The sequence below is a fragment of the Chionomys nivalis genome, chromosome 23 (genome assembly GCF_950005125.1).
Source record: "Chionomys nivalis chromosome 23, mChiNiv1.1, whole genome shotgun sequence".
In the NCBI taxonomy this organism is placed as follows: domain Eukaryota; kingdom Metazoa; phylum Chordata; class Mammalia; order Rodentia; family Cricetidae; genus Chionomys; species Chionomys nivalis.
In genome coordinates, this window is record NC_080108.1 from 29,406,622 (window position 1) to 29,428,493 (window position 21,872).

The 21,872-nt window shown below is 42.9% G+C and overlaps 1 protein-coding gene across 1 annotated transcript in view; it reads left to right on the plus strand.

Moving 5' to 3' along the window:
- Herc2 (HECT and RLD domain containing E3 ubiquitin protein ligase 2) overlaps nt 1-21,872 on the plus strand; it is a 165,121-nt gene that overhangs the window by 83,983 nt on the left and 59,266 nt on the right. The window contains exons 36-55 of the mRNA XM_057756050.1: nt 3,237-3,424; nt 4,202-4,394; nt 6,596-6,778; nt 9,554-9,735; nt 10,136-10,283; nt 10,357-10,553; nt 10,838-11,068; nt 11,818-11,956; nt 13,147-13,290; nt 13,565-13,707; nt 13,915-14,182; nt 14,275-14,411; nt 15,583-15,681; nt 15,914-16,082; nt 16,179-16,304; nt 17,352-17,460; nt 17,559-17,698; nt 19,440-19,630; nt 20,427-20,532; nt 20,622-20,713. Coding sequence (XP_057612033.1) covers nt 3,237-3,424; nt 4,202-4,394; nt 6,596-6,778; nt 9,554-9,735; nt 10,136-10,283; nt 10,357-10,553; nt 10,838-11,068; nt 11,818-11,956; nt 13,147-13,290; nt 13,565-13,707; nt 13,915-14,182; nt 14,275-14,411; nt 15,583-15,681; nt 15,914-16,082; nt 16,179-16,304; nt 17,352-17,460; nt 17,559-17,698; nt 19,440-19,630; nt 20,427-20,532; nt 20,622-20,713 — 3,185 coding nt within the window. The remainder of the gene's footprint in view (nt 1-3,236; nt 3,425-4,201; nt 4,395-6,595; nt 6,779-9,553; nt 9,736-10,135; nt 10,284-10,356; nt 10,554-10,837; nt 11,069-11,817; nt 11,957-13,146; nt 13,291-13,564; nt 13,708-13,914; nt 14,183-14,274; nt 14,412-15,582; nt 15,682-15,913; nt 16,083-16,178; nt 16,305-17,351; nt 17,461-17,558; nt 17,699-19,439; nt 19,631-20,426; nt 20,533-20,621; nt 20,714-21,872) is intronic.

Sequence of the window (21,872 nt, forward strand, 5' to 3'; positions counted from 1 at the left end):
GTGGTATATACCAAGAAATATATTTATTTCTTTTAGATTTTCCTATTTGATGCATTATAGATTTTTAAACTATGTCCTTATGATTCTCTGGATTTCTTCTGTCTGTTGTGATGTCCCCCTTTTCAACTCTTAATTTCATTAATTTGGATCTTCTCTTTACATGTTTTGGCTAATTTGGCTAAACTTTTATCAATCTTACTGATTTTCATTAAGAATTAACTCATTTCATTGATTTATTTGTATTTTTGTTGTTGATGATGGTGGTGGTACTGTTTTATGTTAGTATTTTATTGATTTCTGCCTGGAGTTTGGTTAGTTCCTGCCATCTACTATTTTTGGGTGTTATTCTTCACTTTGTTCTGCACCTTTCAGGCATGTCAGTAAGTCACTGCTGATGTGAGACCTCTAACTTTCTGGGTATCACTTAGCACTATAACTTGCCTCTTAGGACTGACAGTTTGTTTCCTGTATATGTGGGCATGGTGTATTTTCATTTTCATTACAGTCCAAAAAAATTTTAATTTTCTTTTTTAATTTCTGTTTTGACCCACTTTTCATTCAATAGTGAGTTGTTCAGTTTCCATGACTTGGTATGCTTTGGGCAGTTTTAGTGGTTGTTGATAACCAATTTTAATCCTTGATGGTCAGATAGGGTGCAGGGTGTTATTTTAATTTTCTTGTATCTTTTAAGACTTGCTTTAAATATAAGTATGTGGTAGATTTGGAAAAATTTCCATGAGCTCTTAGAAGAAGGCACTTTTTTTTTTTTTCTTTTTTTTTTGGTTTTTTGAGACAGGGTTTCTCTGTGGTTTTGGAGTCTTTCCTGGAACTAGCTCTTGTAGACCAGGCTGGTCTCGAACTCACAGAGATCCGCCTGTCTCTGCCTCCCGAGTGCTGGGATTAAAGGCGTGCGCCACCACCGCCCGGCAAGAAGGCACTTTTTTTTATGTCTTTGAGTAAAATATTCTGTAAATATATCCTAGGTCCATTTATTTATGCCATCATTTAGCTCCAGCATTTTTCTGTTTAGTTTTTGTATGGATGATCCATCTGTTTCAAGAGTTCAATTTTGAAATCACCCGACTTCATTGGGTGAAGGTCAGCATGTGATCTTAGCCGTAGCAGTGTTTCTTTGTGAACTTTGTGTCCTCGTGTTTGTGCGTAGATGTTTGGAATGATTCTCTTGGATTCGTTCTTTGACAAGTATGCCGTGTCCTTCCCTAGTTCCTCTTACTCATTTTGGTTTGAAGTATTCTTTGTCAGATAATAAATACCTCCATTGGCTTGCTTCCTGGGTCCATTTGCTTGGAACATTCTTTTCTATCCTTGTATGCTGAGGTGATGTCTGTCCTTGATGGAAGGTGTGGTTTTTGAAAGCAGTGGAAGGATGGATCCTGTTTTTTGTTTGTTTGTTTTTATTAATTTATGGTTTTTATTGGTGAACTGAGACCATTGATGTTGAGAGTTATCAGTGAGCAGTGTTTGCTGATTCCTGTTATTTTCTTGTCATGGTGTGGGCTCCTCCACTCTTGATTTGCTGCTCTGAGATTATTTATTCCTTCTCTTTCCTTGAGTGTGATAAACCTCTTAGATTGAAGTTTTCTTTCTAGCACTTTCTGTAGAGCTGGATTTATAGATAGATCCTGCTTAAATTTAGTTCTGTCATGAAATCTTTTCCTTTCTTTGTCTAATGTGATTGAAAATTTTGCCAGGTGTAGTAGTTTGGTTTGGCATCTGTGGTCTCTTACGGGTTTGTAGAACATTGATCCAGACCCTTCTGGATTTTAGTCTTCATTGAGAAGTCAGATATTATTCTATTGGGTCTGCTTTTATATATTATTTGGACTTTTTCTCTTACAGCTTTTAATGTCCTTTTTTGTATACGTTTAGTGTTTTGGTTATTATGTGTCAGGGCAGTCTGTTTTCTGGTCCATTCTCTTTGGTTTTCTATATGTTTATTGGACCTTGATAGGGATCACCGTCTTTAGGTTGGGAAAAGTTTCTTCTGTGATTTTGTTGAAAATATTTTCTCTGCCTTTGATCTGAGTTTCTTCTCTTTCTATTACGTTTATTCGTAGATTTTGTCTTTACATAGTGTTCCAGATTTTCTAGATGTTTTGTGCCTGAATTTTTTTGGATTTAACTTTTTTCTTTCCTTTTTCTTTTTGCCAGGATATTTACTTCTTTTATCTTGTCTTTAATGCCTGAGATTCTATCTTTCATCCACTCTGTTGGTGAGGCTTACCTCTGAAGTTTTTGTGTGACTTCCTAAATTTTTTAAATTTTAGTTTTACTTTCTTTTGGGTTTTTGAGTTGCTGCCAAGTGTGGCCATTGGGAGTCCTGGGTAGAATCTGTTCCTTGGTATTGGGGCCTGATATGAATGCCTGGAGATGAGCTAAAAGGGGACTGAGTGGGTCCACAAGAAGGAAAAAAGCTGGGTCTACCATGAGGTTTGACATAGAATAGAGTTAGAAAGGGTGACCAGGCCCCTTCATGTGGTCTGCTACAGGCTGGGGATGAGACTGACGAACTTGCCATGGGCGGAAAGTTAAGATCATCTACTGGGTTCCCAGGCAATGGCGGCCAGTGAGTTCCCAGGTGAGAGTGTCCTTGGGTATTGGAGGCTGACACAAAGGATGAGGCTGGGTGAGAAAGGCTGGGTCCTGCCAGCGTCTGCAGAGTTCCCAGGGAATGGAGAGGGAGGAAAGACACTTGCAGATGGTTTCCTGCATGGTTGGGGGTGAGACTCCAGTATAAGTTCTTTAAACTTAGTGCTGATCAGTTCTTCTTGATCTTTGTGCTGTGTGTGTGTGTGTGTGTGTCTGTCTGTCTGTCTGTCTGTCTATCATGTGTGTCTCTGTGTGTCAGGATCCTTCTGTGTAGAACAGTCTGCTTTGAGCTCATGATCCTCTTTAGTGCTAGGATGATATGATGTCACCACATTTTCTGGTGTGTCTGTAAAAACATAGCACATTGGACGCTGGGAAGATGGCTCTGCTGTTGAAGGAGTACTTCCCCTGATGCTGAGAACCCGAGTTTAGTTAGTTCCCAGCACCCGTGTTTGCTGCTCTACAACTGCCTGTAACTCCAGCTCTATGGCACCTGCTGCCACTGTACCCACATGTGCAAACCCACGCTCAGACATGCAACTTACACATAAATGCAATTTTTAAAATAGTAAAAGTAGGACATTGCGGCTAATTACAGGCTCAGCTGTTGTTCGGCATTCTGACAGGTCCTACTTGTGACAGTGTTGAGGAGGACATGAGTGCTTCTGCCCGGGGAGCCTCTGCTACAGTGTTGGAGGAAACAAGGAAGGAAACCGCTCCTGTTCAGCTCCCTGTTTCAGGGCCAGAACTGGCTGCTATGATGAAGATTGGAACCAGGGTCATGAGAGGCGTGGACTGGAAGTGGGGTGACCAGGTACTCTGAGCTTTCATTAACATCTTAGCACATCTAACACCAATCAGTAGAAGTTGGAATAGGTGGCTATCTGAACTCAGGACTTACAAGATTAATAGGTGACTTAGTTATTGATTTCTGAGCAATAAAATAGAGGCAAAAGACATGAGGACAATATTTTCCTTCCTGTGATGTCACATAGATTTTCTCAGACACACTGCTAAGCATGGGTTTGGTCTTCGTATTCTTAGAAATTAAATTGTCTGAGATCAGGTAATGGCACCCTGTCAATACCTTTCTCTCTTGGGATACTTGACAGAATATTGCTAAAAGACCTAGTGATTGAGGTCATTGGAAAGGCCACTTTGATTGCTGGGACACTCACTATGCTTTGCTCAGAGAATCCCTTAGTTGACAGAATTCGTTTCTTTAATAAAGGAACATGAGCTTGTGATTTCATGGCATTTAAAAATGATATGATTGCCAGGCAGTTGTGGTGCATGCCTTTAATTCCAGCACTTGAGAGGGAGAGGCAGGCAAATCTGTGTTCAGGACCAGCTTGGTCTACAGAGTGAGTTCCAGGACAGCCAGGGCAGTTACATAGAGAAACCCTGTCTTAATCCTCCCACCCCACCCCACACAAAATAAAAACAATGATAGAATCTTTACATTTTTTAGTTATATTTGGGTCAGGAGGAGGCTGAATGAAAATCTCTGTACAGAATCAATACAGGAACCATGGTGGGTCCAGAACAGGACAGTCACTTTCTTACCTGGTCTTTGGTTTTGCTGTTTCAGGATGGGCCTCCGCCAGGCTTAGGCCGCGTAATTGGTGAGCTGGGAGAGGATGGCTGGATCAGGGTCCAGTGGGACACGGGCAGCACTAACTCATACAGGATGGGTAAAGAAGGAAAGTATGACCTCAAGCTGGTGGAGTTGCCAGTGTCATCACAGCCCTCTGCAGAGGACTCAGACACAGAAGATGACTCAGGTGGGTGACTCACAGAATCCTTTAGGTCAGGGTAGCGTGGCAGATTGTTCATGAGTTGGGTGGCTGTCCTTTCCCTCTGCAGAGTTAGAAGTGGTCAGGATGCATTGGAAGACATTGCTCTGCTTGCCCCTTAAACACATGATTCTGGTGTAGATGGGTAAAGGGTCTCGGTCCAGTAGCCTGGACAGACTGACGCATCTTCACCTTTATTTTGTGCTTCCTGACGCCCTTCCAGAGTGGGGTGGAAGATAGAGTGCAGCATGCTTGTTAAATTGGATCTTAACGTCTTTTTATTTGTTTTTATATGTGTGTTTGTGTGTCTTACCTGTATGTGATAAGTTAGGGGACAATTTGTTGGGGTCACTGGTGGCAGGTATCTCTGCCTGCTGAACCTTGAAACAGTAACTACAACAAATCTATTTATGTACTTATTTTGTTTGAGGACGCTTTGTTTCTTCCTCCACCAGCTTCAAGGTATGGCCCTGTTGTAAGGAGAGTGGGTCGCTTGTTTGTCCCAGCCACCTGGCTAGCTTACACCTGAAATAACCACACAGAAACCGTATTAATTTAAACACTGCTTGGCCGTTAGCTCTAACTTTTTATTGACTAACTCTTACATATTAGTTTAACCCATCTCCATTAATCTGTGTTTTGCCACATGGCTGTGGCTTACTGGCAAGATTCTAACCAGTGTCCATCTCAAGCAGAGAATCCATGACTTCTCTCACTCTGCCCTTCTTCCCAGCATTCAGTTCTATCTTCTCCACCTACCTAAGTTCTGCCCTATCAGGCTCAAAGCAGTTTCTTTATTCACTAACCAATGAAAGCAACACATGAACAGAAGAACCTCCTACACCATGGCCCCACCTGCTTCCTTTAAGTTCTTCCCTATTCCTTGATAGTTGGAGGGTGTGCTAGGAAGAGAGCTCCTGGCGTCGAATGTGAGAGAAGCTGTCCCATAAACTGCAGTGGGCTCAGAGCGTGCACATTTAGTCTAAGATGACAAGTGCTTATCTTGTGGGTGGGTGTTGGCTATACTGTCAGAGCATCTGAGCTATAGTGTGTGCCTCTTGTAGCCCCTTCTTCTTCCCAGCTGTATGGGAGTATTTGTCATTGTGGAGTGAGCCAGGGAAGAGGTGGCTGTGTGACAGAGCCGTGACCTCCTTGTCCCACAGCTGGACTGACTGGCCATGCACGTGGCTGCTCAGGGGATGCTGCTGCTTTGCTTTTGCTCCGGTTGTAGCTCCTAGACATTTAATAACTTGTCATTTTTGTTTGGTTGGTTTTGATTTTTTGAGACAGGGCTTCTCTGTGTAATAGCCTTGGCTGTCCTGGAACTTGCTCTGTAGACCTCGAACTCACAGAGATCCACCTGCCTCTGCCTCCCAAGTGCTGGGGTTAGAGGCGTGCGCCACCACTGCCTGGTGATAAGTTTTTTTTTTCAAGATACAAAACTTTGGAATCATTTTATTGCTTATATAGTAAGGTTGCTTAAACACAATGGTACTCTGAAATCTCATTTTCTAGGGTGGGGTAGATAGCTCACTTCGTAAAGTGATTATTCTTATGTAAACATGAGGACCTGAATTTGATCTCCAGCAAAAGGTTGTTGGCATGGTAACATGCATGCTTGTAATCCCATCTCTGGTTGGTGTAGATCTATTGGCCAGACTTGTTAACTTAATCAGCAATTCACAAGTTTCTGTGAAAGCCCTGTCTTTACAAACAAAATGGATGTTACCTGAAAAAAAGACACTGGAGGTTTCCTCTAGCTTCCACACTCTCTCTGCACCTGCACCTCCTCCTCCTAAATCTCATTTTCTTTGAGGAAGATGGTAGCAAAAATGGTCAGGTAGCCAGTGGCAGTGGCAGGAGGCTTAGGCAGGAGAATCTCTTGGACCCAGGGATTTGAGTTAGACTGGGTAATATTGTGAGAGTCTCTTGGGGGAAAAAAAAAGAAAGGAGAAAGAGAATAAATTTTAAATTTCCTTTTTTCTTGTGAAGGTCTGTTTCATTTCTAGTATTAAAAAGAAGTTTGTTAGATCTCTGTATCTTCTTAATTTTTCTGTGAACCTGAAACTATTCTAAAATTTGTTCAGTTTTTGTAAAGAAAAACAGAGTGTGGTATTAAGTACCTTAAATGACACCCCCAGATGATTTTATTCAGGACTGCTGTTTCTTGTTTCCACTGTCCTTTTCAGAAGCTGAACAAGGAGACAGGAGCATCCACCCCACAGCGATGATGCTGACCAGCATTATTAACTTACTGCAGACTCTGTGTCTGTCCGTCGGTGTCCACGCTGATGTCATGCAGAGCGAGGCCACCAAGACTTTGTGTGGACTGCTGAGAATGTTAGTGGAAAGCGGAACAACAGATAAGCTATGTATGACATGAATCAATATGAGACAGAGCCTCAGTGTGGATGCGTGTGTGTGAACCTCTCATGTCTGTATGTCTGTGGGCCAGTCTGGGGGTGAGACTGTGAGTCAGGTGTGTGTAGTAAGGCCCCTGTGGCTGCTAGACCTCAGCATTATAGGCATGATGTAGCAAACAACAGAAAATTTCACTAGGGCTGCTTCCTTCTGAGGCTACCAGAGAGAATGTGTTCCAGGCTTCTCTAATACTGGTTTGCTTGACAGTTCTTGACTTGTAGGCATGTGAACATAGTCTTTGTCTTCTTGTTTACACTCTCCTCTGCATGTGTGTGTTTGTGTGCACGTGCTTCAGATTTCCTCTTTACAGGGCTACCAGTGGACCTCACCCGGTCTATTTACATCTTCCCCTTGTCAGATGCTAGAGTGAAGGCTAGCACTGAATGAGGGTGGGCATGGGATGGGGGAGGTGTATGTGTGAGGACTACTCAGCCTCTAGTGCTGCTCCCTTAGAGCTCTGGCACCAGGGATCCTCACGGCAGGCTCTCAGCAGAGCCCTGCTCCTTCCCTTTGCCTTTTCTTGGACACGTTGTGCTGCAGACTTCACTGCTAGTCTCCTTGTCTTCTGTGTACTCTGCAGCACTTATGTCCTTCTCTTGTGGAAATCTTTATTTGCTTTGGGCCCAGCCCCTTCCTGCATGTTATCTCAGTCTTTAATATTAATCCTCAGAGACCTTATTTTCAACTAGGGTCAAATGCTGGTGTTCTGACTGAGTACTAGTGTAAAAACGGCAAATATCACTTGAACTTGGGTGGATGTTTCTGGTTGCCTGAAAGTGTGTATGACTGTCAAAGGAGTTTGGAGCATGTGTAGCTGTTAGCATGTTTGTGAGTGTGAATGCACACAGATGTGTTTGGATACATTTCTGATGAATGAGTGCATGCGTGTGTTAGCTCTGTGTGAGTAAATGCTTGTGTGAGACAGAGTTTGTTTGCCACCGCTGAGCGTGTCAGTCAGAATTCTCTAGAGAAACAGAACTGATAAAATGAATCTATCAGTGTGAAAACAGGGTTATTAGAGTGGCCTCCAGACTGTGGTCCAGCTATTTCAACAGACAGACCAAGCATCTAGTGGTTGTTTGGTTCACAAGACTGACTGTCTGTACTGGCCTGAGTGTATGCCAGAACCACAAAGAAGTAGGGTCTAATGCCCATGAGGGCAAGAACTTCAGTGAGAGCGAGGAGCGTGAAAGAACGGACGCTTCCTCCTTCCATGTCCTGTAAGTAGGCTCCACACCAGAAGGTGTGGCCCAGATTTACGAAGTGTCTTCCTACTTCAAATAATTCTATCAAGAAAAATTCCTCACAGCTGTACCTAGCATCTCTGGTTTTAGTTAATTCCAGGTCGTCGGTTAGCAACCAATAATAGAATCACACTGAATGAGTGATCTTGTGTTGGAAGCATGAAGTTATGTGTATTTGAGTGTTTCAGTGTGGTTGTGTGAGTATGTATGTACAGGAACGTCTGTGGACAAGTAGCTGCGTCAGATGTAGTGGGAATGTGCTTGTGTGTGTCCCAGTTGTGTGGTTGCAAGTGTATGAGAGTGTCTGTTCTTGACTGTGAGTGCAAAACCAAGTATCGGTAATGAGCATGCACAAGTGTCCGTGCCAGTGAGAGTGAGGGCGTGTGGGTGTGGGCTGGGGGTAAACATAGGCACAGATGGCTGTGATAATATGGGAACAGGTGTTGAATGTTAGCTGAGCACATGCATGCTATCAGTGTTGCTGTTGTGAACGTACATAGGAGAGCAAAGGTCAGACTTTTGAGTGTGTCACTGGGAGGAGGCTTGTTTGTTGATAGAGGGAGAAAGTGAGCACATGTATGTGCATAGGTGGATGAGTGCAAATGGATGTGTATGCGTATTTTAGCATGAGTGATTGTCTAAGCATATGTCTTCTGTATAAATAGGAGGGATGTGTGCAAAGTGTGTCCTTTGCTTCTGTATGCAATGTATGATTGTGAGTCTACTAGTGATTGCAGTAGTAGTAAAGGTGAGAGCTTGTGTGAGTGACTGTGGCAGACAATATTTGAATATGTCTCAGAAATTTGGAGTTAGTGTCTAAGTATATATGTGAATGTTAGTATGTGAGCTTGTGTCTTAGCTAAGACATGGGTCTTAGTGAGCTCGGAGGGCAGGAATGCAGTATGGGCTGGGGGAAGGTGAGTTGCTGCTGCCGCTGCTGTTGCCATGGGAACTCAGACCACAGGCTTCACATCCTAACTTGAGAGAATAGAAAGGCGGACATGTTCTTTGGACACTGGGAAGTCAGGAGGAGTAGAAAACCTCGTTCTAATGGGCATATTAGAATGTCCCTCTAATCCTATCACTGGAGAAGTAGAGGTAGGATCATGTGTTCTGGCTACATAAGAAAAAAACAAAGTAAACTTGGATTGGGCATTTTATGATGTCAGTCAAAATTGTGGGGACGTTTAAGTCACATGAGATTAAGAAGTAAAATAGTTGCACACTGTAAATCATTGCTGTTAGAAGTGCAGAAACAGGGTGAGTAGGTTAACTAGTCTGATCGCATGCATTTGAAAGGATTAAAATGATGCCATGAAATGTTTTTTGAGCCAGCTTAAAGCCTTTCTCCACTCCTGTCTGAGTCCCCTTGTAAGGCAGCTTATTGCCCAAAATGAATTGGTAGGTAATTTAACTGTGAGGGTTGTGCTCACACTTGGTTTCTGGACTCTTGGTTCAAGCGTGCCCTGTCTCCTCTGGCAGCTCCTCCAGACAGACTGGTGTGCAGGGAGCAGCACCGGAGCTGGTGTACACTGGGCTTCGTCCGGAGCATCGCACTCACCCCGCAGGCCTGCGGGGCCCTCAGCTCCCCAAGGTGGATTACACTGCTCATGAAGATTGTGGAGGGGCATGCGCCCTTCACTGCCGCCTCCCTGCAGAGGCAGGTAATGTGCTGCTAGCCAAACCCAGCTCACTGAGGGCAGTCCTGAGTGAAGCTAGACCTGGCAACCATGCTTCTTCATGGAGAAAGTAGCCACAGGTGCAACAGGAACCTCCTGGCCTTGGCTGCTGAGGGTCTTGATTACTGCAGTCCCTTCAGTTGCTAAATAAGCTTCTTTGCCTTTTCTCAGTTGTTCTCGTCTGCCCATGAAAATAGTAACATGGTTGCCAGGAATTAAGTTTAAAGAACAGTTTCACTTAAATTCATGCATTTTGAATTCCTGATAGTCTTTCCTCTTAACCGTCTGATTAATCATGAATGTCAAAATTGCAGATGGTTAATTTCATTAAGGGATAAAGTAAAGAGAAGGTAAAGCTGTCTGATATCATTTTGTGTTTGAGCAGATCTTAGCTGTCCATTTACTACAAGCAGTTCTTCCGTCATGGGACAAGACAGAAAGGGCACGGGACATGAAGTGTCTGGTGGAAAAGCTGTTTGGCTTCCTGGGCAGCTTGCTCACTACTTGTTCTTCTGATGTCCCATTCCTTAGAGGTGAGTGGCGGTGCCTGTCCTTGGTGCCCCTGTTTAGTGAGTGCTGTGCAACTTGGTTTTCTCTCTGCTTCAGAATCCACATTGAGGAAGCGAAGGGCGCGGCCGCAGGCTTCCTTGACTGCCACTCACAGCAGCACTCTGGCTGAGGAGGTGGTGGGGCTGCTCCGCACTCTGCACTCGCTCACCCAGTGGAACGGCCTCATCAACAAATACATTAACTCCCAGCTCTGCTCCGTCACACACAGCTGCTCTGGGAAGACTCCAGAAAGGGTGTGTTCCAGGTTTCCAGCAGTGTGCTGGGATCCTAGTGGTCAAGTTATCTTTAAACACGAAGCATTTTTGTTTCATGTTTACTTAAGGGCATTTTGATGGAAATAACTATTAAAGAAATTAACAATTCAGATAGGCATGGTGTATGCCTGTAGTCCCTGCTGCTTGAAAGGTTGAGGCAATAATGTAGTGATGCTCTTGTTTCCTAAAGTGAATTTATACATAGTGAATGAGATAAAGGACTTGAGTTTAGCTACACTTCACACTCGCTGTCTCCCTTCTAGGCCCTGCTGGAGGACTACTTCCCAGACTCTGAGAACCTGGAAGTGGGGGGCCTCATGGCAGTGCTGGCTGTGATTGGAGGGATCGATGGCCGGCTGCGCCTGGGAGGCCAGGTCATGCATGATGAGTTTGGAGAGGGCACAGTGACTCGCATCACCCCGAAGGGCAGAATCACTGTGCAGTTCTGTGACATGCGCATGTGCCGAGTTTGCCCGTTGAATCAGCTCAAACCGGTATGTAGCTTGGTGGAGCTCTCGAGTGTTAGGGGTGGCACTGAAACTGGTGTGTAATGTCAGAACCTGTACTTTATGTTGTCTTCTAGGAAGCTATCTGTGTGAGTCAGGAGTTCACGTAGCTTTCCTTCTGCGCTAGCTTGTGCTTCTAGGAAAGGCCCGTCTCAGGGAGCATACAGCCAGGGACTTTTAGACATAAAAAGAGATTGACATTCTATAAGGTAATTTTAAGTATTTAAAATAGGAGTTTCTAAAATGTATTTTTATTGAATAATTTGGCTTCTAAAAATGATTTTTTTAAATAATAATCTTTAGTTAGAAAAATGGTTTTAATCTTGATTTTAATCGTGGGGAATGCCATAGCTTAGCTAGCTGCTGTAACCCAAGTGCCCGTGCCTTAGGACAGTAGAGAAGGTTATATAATTCTACGTAACCCAAGTGCAATTTGACTATGTATTTTTTAATAAAATATTTTTGATTATAATAGGAATAAGAACATGTAGTAAATTTGGAACGTACAGAAAAAGTCTTAGATTATAACTACTACCCTGATATGTTAGTGTTGGCAAACTGGTAAAGAAAACCTTCCTATAGAGTATATCTGTTGTATGTGTACTTTTATCTTTCTGGAGTATCTTTCAGAATTATCCTCAGGCAGGACATGACTTGGAGTATGCATATTTAAATTCAAGTCTTATGCTTTAATAAATTTCAGCAACTCTTTGAAGGATTTTGTGCCCTTTCTTCAGCTCCCTGCTGTGGCCTTTAGCGTAAACAACCTCCCTTTCACGGAGCCCATGCTTTCTGTCTGGGCTGAGTTGGTGAACCTTGCTGGAAGCAAATTGGAAAAGCACAAAACAAAGAAATCAGCAAAACAGGCCTTTGCAGGTCAGTGCATATAGTGTTCCATGGTAAAATAATCTGAACTTGTCCTTTTATCAGAGTGGGTTTATGTGACTGTTGGAGCCTTGGAGTTCATATAGCACTTGTTGGCTATAGTTAGGAATATAAAGTACCTTTTAGGTTTGCCGTTGACTTCAGATGTGGAACCCCATCACTTCGAACTGCCAGCACCTATTCTTAGCAGACTTTTAGGATATCGGGTTTGTTTCTCCACTCATGACATTCTCAGGGTCAGCCCTAAAGAACTTTGTCTCTAACTGTGGTGGGCAGCTGGCTTCCTTAAAACCCTTCCTCCCTTTGGGTGTGGGTGACCACTCTTGGGATTTTCCTCTTCCTGCCCTTTGGTTATGCTTGGAGTTTGTTTCTGTTTCTCTTGCTCTTTATACCATTGAAATCTTGTGGTTTCCCTCGTAACCCCATCTCATTCTGTCTCCTCTTTGAACATGCTCTCCCTGTTTACTCACCGTATTTGTTGTTGCTCCAACGTCTGTGATGGTAAACACCTTTAATTTTGAGTCTGCAGTTCACAGCTCTGAGTGGACAGCCTGTGAATATAGCAGCCCTTTGCCTCAAATTCAGTCTGTGTTCTCCCAATTGTCTCCATTTTTTTCATCACAGTGAACAAACTGGTCTGCCCGCTGGTCCAAGTTTAGCGCTCAAGGACTCATCTAATTTCATTTTCTCAACCTACACTTGCCGTGCTGTCCCCAAGGCCTATTACATCCCCTGCTTAGGAAAGTTGCTTCTCTCCTGCATAGGCTATTTTGTGGTCCTTGGTCTGCTGTCAGACACACGTGGCATGGCTTCCTATCACTGGATCAGAGAGCTCATCCTAGGGAAATGGCTTCAGTTAAACCAGATGCTTTTGACAAAATTCCTCCTAGGAATAGTGCAAGAAAATATGAAAATGTTTTATTTGTGTCTGGTTGAAATTTCAGTAATTTGGGAAACATTTAATGATAGCAGGAAATGCTTACGTGATTCTAGCCTTCAGTTCAATGCATTAAGATAGATACCTAGGGCGCCGAAGGAAGGAGACGTAGGGGTCAGAGGTCACAGTTGTTGGTAATCAGTTCATTCCTGAAAGTCACACCATTGCTTTCCCATTGTAGCGATGGCACGCATGGTGAACATGAGCTGGATATCTGGTTCTGACTGGTTCTTTTGTTCCATAGGACAAGTAGACTTGGACCTGCTGCGCAGCCAGCAGCTGAAGCTGTACATCCTGAAAGCAGGGCGGGCGCTGCTTTCCCACCAAGACAAACTAAGGCAGATACTGTCTCAGCCAGCTGTTCAGGAGCCTGGGACTCTACATGCAGGTATCTTCTTAACAGGGAGTTTTACGTAGATGTGACAGAAAGATACTCTAGTGGAAACATGTACAAGGAGCATGAATTAGCAGTTCATAAAAGGAGAGCGCATGCCTGGTGTGTGGGCTGGCTGCGCTGCAGATGCAGTTGTCAGCTATGAGACCTGTGTGTCTGAGGACTGATGCCTGGCTGTGTACAGTGCAGGCAGGCCAGCACACTACCTTCAGTAGAGGTGGGTTGGCTGTTGAGAAGTAGGATATACAGATTTTGTTTTCAAATTCAGATGATGGAGCAGCTGCATCCCCTGACCTCGGGGACATGTCACCTGAAGGGCCACAGCCTCCGATGATCCTCCTGCAGCAGTTATTGTCCTCAGCCACCCAGCCATCTCCTGTGAAAGCCATATTTGATAAACAGGAACTTGAGGTACACTTGTCTACCTTGATAGCTGTAACTCAGTGTGGTTAACTGCGAATGACTGACTGACTAGCTCTAACTGAAGCAGTCCCCTTCCCTAACGTGCTTTATTAATTCATTTTGAGATGCACTCGTAAATCTGTACTCTGCAGTGCAGCTCATGGAAGATGCTCAGATGGTCGAGGGCCCTTCTCCTAACCTTCCTTGTTTGCCTAGGCTGCTGCCTTGGCCCTCTGTCAGTGCTTGGCTGTGGAATCCACACATCCTTCCAGTCCAGGCTGTGAAGACTGCATCTCCAGTGAGGCCAGCACCCCAGTCTCTGTACAGCACATCCATCTTGCCAGGGCGAAAAAGCGCAGGCAGTCGCCAGCACCTGCTCTGCCTATTGTGGTGCAGCTCATGGAAATGGGATTTCCTAGGAAGAATATAGAGTTTGCTCTGAAGTCGCTCTCCGGCACATCTGGGAATGCATCTGGTTTGCCTGGTATAATTTTTTCCTGTATATGCTTGCTTGTTTTTTGGGTTTGAAGTACAGTGCTATTGGTCTTGAAGGTAGCTGAGTGTTTTTGCTCTTAGGTGTGGAAGCCTTGGTTGGGTGGCTACTAGACCACTCTGATGTCCAGGTTACAGAGTTCTCGGATGCGGACACAGTATCTGACGAGTATTCAGACGAGGAGGTGGTGGAAGATGTGGACGATACCCCATACCCTGTGGTCAGTGGTTCCACGTATCCTACCAGTCTTACACGATGATTCTGTGTTACTTTTCTCCATCCCTCAAAAGAGCCAGTGCATGCCCTGTGGCCAGTTGTGCAAGCTTTACCCACAGCTCTGCTATATAGAGGACAAAGTTGTCTTTTGCCGCTGAGATAATGATTGGTTTTCCTCTGTTAAATTTCTCTTAGTTTTAGAAGCCAATGAGAACAATTGAGTGCTGTTGGGTAGAAGACACTGGACAGCCGTGTCTGTTGTGGTCACAGTTACTCTGCAGACTGAAAGGAGGAGGATTGATTGAGCTGAGAGTTCAAAGCTGTTCCTGGCAGCATCATTAGACATTGTCTGGCTAAAATACAAATAAATATGCTGAACCCTCCATAGTAAGAGGATCATGAGTTCAAGGATGGTTTTAGACTAGCCTTGGAAGTATACCAATACTCTGTTTTTAAAAGTCAAAAATACATGCCATAGTGCTGCATGCTTGTAATACCACTTTGGAGACTGAGGCAGAAGGATCAGGAGTCAGAAACTAGCCTGGGGTGCATACTGACAGCCTATGTAAAGACAACCATTTAAATACACAATGTGATATAGTGATTTTTTTTATTTGAAACAATTGTTGTATATGAAAGTCTTGTTTATTGCAAACTGTTAAGATTCATTTTGCCTAGAATTATGGCTAAGAGGTTAAAAGCACTTGTTGCTTTTATAGAAGACCTGTGTTCAATTCTCAGCACCCACATGCTGGCCTACAACCATCTGTAACTTCATCTGTCCTCTGTGATGCCAGGCATGCTTGTAGTGTACATACATCAATGCAGCCAAAACACTAATATAATATATTTAAAATTTTTTACAAAACTTTATTTTACATACTGTGCTATTGCTGATAAGGTAGGAAGATTTTTATAATGAACGTACAGTATTGTCTACTGCATTTGTTTATGTTATGGATTTCAGTACTTTAGTTTGTTTTTGTTTTTGTCAATAGGGTCTCATTGTGTAGCTCTAACTGGCCTGGAATTTACCATGTAGGCCAGAATGGCCTCAAATTTCTAGAGATCCATCTGTCTCTGCCTCCTGGGATTAAAGGTGTGTGCCACCATGCCCAGCCGACAGTCTTTCTTATGTGTCTTTTTCAATTTGTTCATGTGTTTATGTCACTTAGGCTGCTGGTGCTGTTGTGACTGAGAGCCAGACTTACAAGAAGCGTGCTGACTTCCTGAGTAACGATGACTACGCTGTGTATGTGAGAGAGAACGTTCAGGTGGGCCTTGTTCGTCTTTCATCTGCTTGAGCACCGCCCATATGCTGGCGCACAGGCCAGCCTGATGGAGGCAGCTCCTCAACGTTCTGTCTTCTTTGGTGACTCTAATTTGTGTCAAGTTGACAAACTAACCAGCGCAATATTTTTAGCTTATTTCTGGGTCCTAAATAAAATCTTTACATTGTATCTTCTGTCTAGGTGTATTTTACTGCACTTTGCATTTCAATTTCAGGTCGGAATGATGGTTCGATGCTGTCGAACATATGAAGAAGTGTGTGAAGGTGATGTGGGCAAAGTCATCAAGCTGGACAGAGATGGATTGCATGACCTCAATGTGCAGTGTGATTGGCAGCAGAAAGGGGGTACTTACTGGGTTAGGTATATTCACGTTGAACTCATAGGTGAGTACACTCCTTTTTAACACATTTTATTTCTTAGAGACATGGTTCCCAGAAAGTTAGCACTAATCATAGTGTGTTTGCCAATGAACTCCTTAGGTTATCCCCCACCGAGTTCTTCTTCTCACATCAAGATTGGTGATAAAGTACGGGTCAAAGCTTCCGTAACCACACCAAAATACAAGTGGGGATCTGTTACTCATCAAAGTGTGGGGCTCGTGAAAGGTAACAGCCAACAGAATGCTTTGTTACAGACTATAGTTTCCCTTATTACTGTATGCATTAACATTTCTTTTTACCATGCTATCAAAAGTTTAATGAATATGTCTGAGAAATACAGTAAAGGCCAGGAATAAACAGACATAAAAATAGCCAGGTTAAACAGATTAAACAGACGAGTGTCACCATTACTTTATGTTTCAGCACTTGGATTCTGGAATATTGTTGCTTTCCCAGGGCTTGGCCATTGTTAGAACTTCCCAGGTCGCGCAAGAATAAATGACTTCTTTTATATTTTAATTTTTATTATAAGTATTTTTCTTTACTTAAAAGATTATTTAGTCAGGCGGTGGTAGTGCACGCCTTTAATCCCAGCACTTGGGAGGCAGAGGCAGGCAGATCTCTATGAGTTCAAGGCCAACCTGGTCAACAAGAACAGGTCCCAAAGCTACAGAGAAACCCTATCAGCTTTTTTTTTTTTTTTTTTTTAGGCAGGTTTCTCTGTAGCTTTGGAGCCTGTCCTGGAACTAGCTCTTGTAGACCAGGTTGGCTTTGAACTCATAGAAATCCACCTTCCTCTGCCTCCCAAGTGTTGGGATTAAAGACATACACCACCACTGCCCAGCTGCTTAAAAGATTCTTGTGTATCAAAACAAAAATATGTTTTAAAAAAGCATTTATGGCTGCTAAATCAGTGTTTTGACAGAAGATTGTTCTTAAAGGATGGAAAGTTTTAGCATTGTTAATGTGGTTTATTTCCTAATATATGAAGGGACTAAGTTCAGTTTTTGACCTTTATAATTAAAAACTCGTTAGTATGGAGATTATAAGCACAAATAGAAGATACGAGCATCTGTACCTTCTCATCGGTGCAGCCACAGAGAGCTCACTCTTGCTCTGCTGGAGCTGGCTGATGACTAAGTGCCGTCTCATTGCTAAGGAGCGTTCTTTAAGGAATGTGAATGCCTACAGCATTTACCACAGAGCTGCAGTATTGAGCTTAGGTTTATGTTGACTGTAAAGTTGTCTCAGGTAGTTTTTGTCCTGTGCTAGCTTTCAGTGCCAACGGGAAAGACATCATTGTGGATTTCCCCCAGCAGTCTCACTGGACTGGGTTGCTATCCGAAATGGAGCTGGTGCCCAGTATTCATCCAGGGGTCACGTGAGTTTCTGGTTTCATGATCAGTTTGGGGAGGAAGAGTTTTCTTCTAAAGTTATTTAAGAATGACTTCATCATTTTCTTATCTTTCTTAAAAACAGCTGTGATGGCTGTCAGACATTCCCTATCAATGGATCCAGATTCAAGTGCAGAAATTGTGATGACTTTGATTTCTGTGAAACCTGTTTCAAGACAAAGAAACACAACAGCAGACATACTTTTGGCAGGATTAATGAGCCAGGTAGAGCTGAGTGCTTGTCCTTCGTCCTCCATTAAGTCCTACTGTGACATAATTACTGAAGTCTGCCATTAGGTTCACGTGTGGACAGGGAGTGTTGCAGAGGGAAGGGACAGTCGGATCCATTTCCTCCCCTTTCCCTGCCTTCTTTCCTTTAGAGCAGTAAGGTTTGCCTGTCTCAGTTTCCAGAAATGTTAGAATCATCTCCAGAAACTAAGAGCACATCTGTGTTTAGTTGGGTGCAATGGAAGTTGGTGGTGTGGGTTTCCATTTGTTGCATTATGTATTTGTATTGAAGTAAAATACACAGAGCTTAGAATTTGCCTTTATAAATTTATAGTGAATGTGCTTGTGTATGTTGTACAACTGTCTCTACTATGTATTTCCCAAACCATCTGTCCATCCAAACAGACATTAGCATTTAACTCCCTCATCTTGTCTTTCCTATTCCTGCTGCCTTAGCTAGGCTTCCTGTGGCTGTGATAAAACACCATGATCAAAGAAGTTTAGGGAAGAAAGGGTTTATTTAATTTTGCAGTTTACAGATTTATAAACTGAGCAGGAACCTGAAGGCAGAAACTAAATCAGAGGCCATAGAAGAGTGCTTTCTGTTTGCTTGCTCCCATCCCAAGACACAAACAGATGCTTGCCCACCCATGTTAATGGCTGCATCATTCACAATAGCCAACATGGAAAACAAATCTTAAATGGCCATGAATAAATACACAGATAAAAACACTTGATATACATATTCAGTGGAAAGTTGTGACTACCAACTGTGTAAGACACATTCTGATGAAACATTACAGCACAGAAGAACCCTGAAGACAGTGGGGTAAACTGAGCCTTTAATCAGCAAGGTTGGTTTGTCAGATGTTAGTGATCAATTCCTATTTGAGCTCACTTTTATCAACTGTCATTGACATAGGTGTATGTTGAGCTGTAATCTAGTGAACAGAGGACAGAGAACACCTCCCAAATGTGACGTCACTTCATAGTTCACTCTTGTCTGTACTTCCTGCTGGGATTTCAAATGCAGCTCGGCTCCTGGAACTGCTCACAACCCTCTTGGGCCTTTCTGATAGCAATAAAGGGAGCTGTCAGATCCAGGCCGCGTCTCCTCTGCACACTTCCATTTATCCCTAGCCTTCTTTAATTGCTGGCCTTAATTCTTTTCTATTTCATTATTTCGGTACTTTCAAACAGAGGTTTGTTTACTTTTTTTTATTTTGTCTTATTCTTTTAGTTGGGAAAGGCTAACTGAATTTTAGAATTCACCATTAATGTATATGTAAATACAAAGTTGATCTTTAGCACTGCATTTATAAAAGTATTTTTATTATTCTTATTTTTGTAGTCAAGAGACTGGTTCTGGGGCATCCTGTATACCACACACACATTCTCCCACTGAACTACTCTCTCAGATCCTAAAAATCATTCTAATAATATTTTTTTGTGAACTGATACAGGTTGTTTGGAAATACATTGCCCTGTTATTATCTGAGAAGATATATGTGGAATGAATTACAGCATTATACAGACCTCATTTCTCAAATTGATACAAAGTAATATTGGATAGCTTTTTAAAAGCCATTTTTGGTATTAACTAACGGCTCTTTTTAAATGTAAAGATATTTGAAAATAGCATAGTTAGAAGCGCTTTGCTGTGTAGTCCTCTGGTTTCTCAGACATGGGGGCTCTGTCCAGTCCCATAGTGTCTGTCCTCTGTCTGACCATGCAATAGGGCAGTCTGCAGTCTTCTGTGGCCGTTCCGGAAAGCAGCTGAAGCGCTGTCATAGCAGTCAGCCTGGAATGCTGCTAGACAGCTGGTCGCGGATGGTGAAGAGTCTGAATGTGTCGTCCTCTGTGAACCAGGCCTCTCGTCTCATTGATGGCAGTGAGCCTTGTTGGCAATCATCTGGATCCCAAGGGAAGGTAATGTTTGTGGGATGTGTCAGGAAACACTCTGATTTAGAAGGTGGATTTTAGACCTCTGCATTGAACTGAGAACTTTTAGCTTTGCAAATACCCTCTCAGCGCTCATTTTAAATTTCAGGTCATTAAATAATTTTAAACATACAGACTAGTATATTGTGTATTATTGTTAGATTTTTAAACACTGTGAATACAGATTTTATTAAGTGACCAGTTGAGTAACCAATTATTTTATATATTTTCATATGTAAAATGTTAATTCCTATTATACTCCAGGTTACAAGTTTTTCTGGCATACAAATGAGTTTTGGGGATTTCACTAACACTGTTTGTACCTTGTGTGCCAGCAGGGCAGATGTGATGGGAAGGGAAACGTTTTCTGTGACCCAGTCTAGATCCTGGTCAGAAGTCTGTAAATGTACCATTTATGTGACTTGGAGTGAGACTGCTTAAATCAGCAAGTGGTGGGAAGGGATGTTCTTTCTTCCAGAGTAGGGGTGAATCGTCACACTACATTTTACATTTAAAACTCAGGTTCAGGCTTCAGTGATATTGTTTTATATTACTTTGTTTATTGGCGTGTGTGTGTGTGTGTGCACACACGTGGAGGTCAGAGCTTGTCATTTTCTACCATGTAGGTTCCTTGGGGTTGAATGCAGATCATCAGGCTTAGCAGCAATAGCCTTTGTCTTCCGAGCCATCATGCTAGTGCCTAGTGAAGACTTTAGCAGTTAAATATAACTTAAACTTCGGTAACTGAGCATCTATTTTTTTTTTCTTCCCCCTTTAACAAAAGCATTGGATTCGTTTGGAGATTTTCCCAGATGTTCTTGTTCATAGATTAAAAATGATAGTAGATCCTGCAGACAGTAGCTACATGCCATCCCTGGTCGTGGTGTCAGGTAATTGAATTCGTTTCCTCTAAAAGAAGCCTCTCCTAACGTTTAATAAAGATTGCTTGTTTGATTTCTTTACCTTTCTTTCCCCCCAGGTGGAAGTTCCTTAAATAACCTAATTGAACTAAAGACTATTAATATCAACCAAACTGACACCACCGTGCCCCTGCTGAATGACTGTGCCGAGGTGAGTTGAGTTGTAGTGACCTGTTTCTTTCTGTGTGATTGTGTGTAGCCCATGGATGGCAGCTATGTGTTCACACTTAGCTGAGTTTTTTCCTTCTTAAATGATTTACGTTCCTTAATACCTTATTTTATACAATTACCTCCGGGAAAGAAACAAAACCAACTTCACTTTTCCCTATTTTTGGTAATAAGCATATGTTCATATTCCTAGTGCTCTCTAAAAAAGCTTTGATTGGAGTTACTCTCCTTCCTTCCTTCCTTCCTTCCTTCCTTCCTTCCTTCCTTCCTTCCTTCCTTCCTTCCTTCCTTCCTTCCTTCCTTCCTCTCCCTTCCTCCCTCCTTTCTTCTCTCTCTCTCTCTCTCTCTCTCTCTCTCTCTCTCTCTCTCTCTCTCTCTCTCTCTCTCTCTTTTTCTTCTTTTTGGTTTTGGATTGGTTTTGGTTTTTCCAGACAGGGTTCTCTGTATAGCCCTGGTTGTCCTAGAACTGGATCTGTAGACCAGGCTGGCCTCAAACACACAGAGATCTACCAGCCTGCCTCTGCCTCCAGAGTGCCTGAATTAAAGGCATGTGTGACCACTGTCCCTGGCTGAAGTTGCTCTTTACATCCATACATATTTGTCAACACCTAATATCTTTTCCTTAAGGTAGATTTTCTGACAATATTTGTGATATTGAAATTGCTTCTTTGTTGATGCGCCTTTGCTTCAACTGCTGAACCTGTGAAGTAATAATAAAATATCTTGCAGAAAGAATCTGGGTTTGTTGTGTCTCTTGAAAAGTCCGTCTGACAGATTTTCTGTATACATGTAGGATGGTTGTGCCCTCTGCACATGGTCTCTTTGCTGTGCAGAGACTTCAGCTGGCTGTGCCCTCTGCACATGGTCTCTTTGCTGTGCAGAGACTTCAGCTGGCTGTGCCCTCTGCACATGGTCTCTTTGCTGTGCAGAGACTTCAGCTGGCTGTGCCCTCTGCACATGGTCTCTTTGCTGTGTGAGACTTTAGCTTCTAGTCATTCTGCTTCTTAGCTCTGGGGCTCTTAGCTCTACTGTTGGTGTTCTGTGTAGAAAGTTCTCATGTATAGCTATACCCAGTGTTTTCTGTGCATTTCCCTTTAGCCATTTCAGTGTTTCCAGTTGCTCTCCTGTTCACTTTAAGTTGC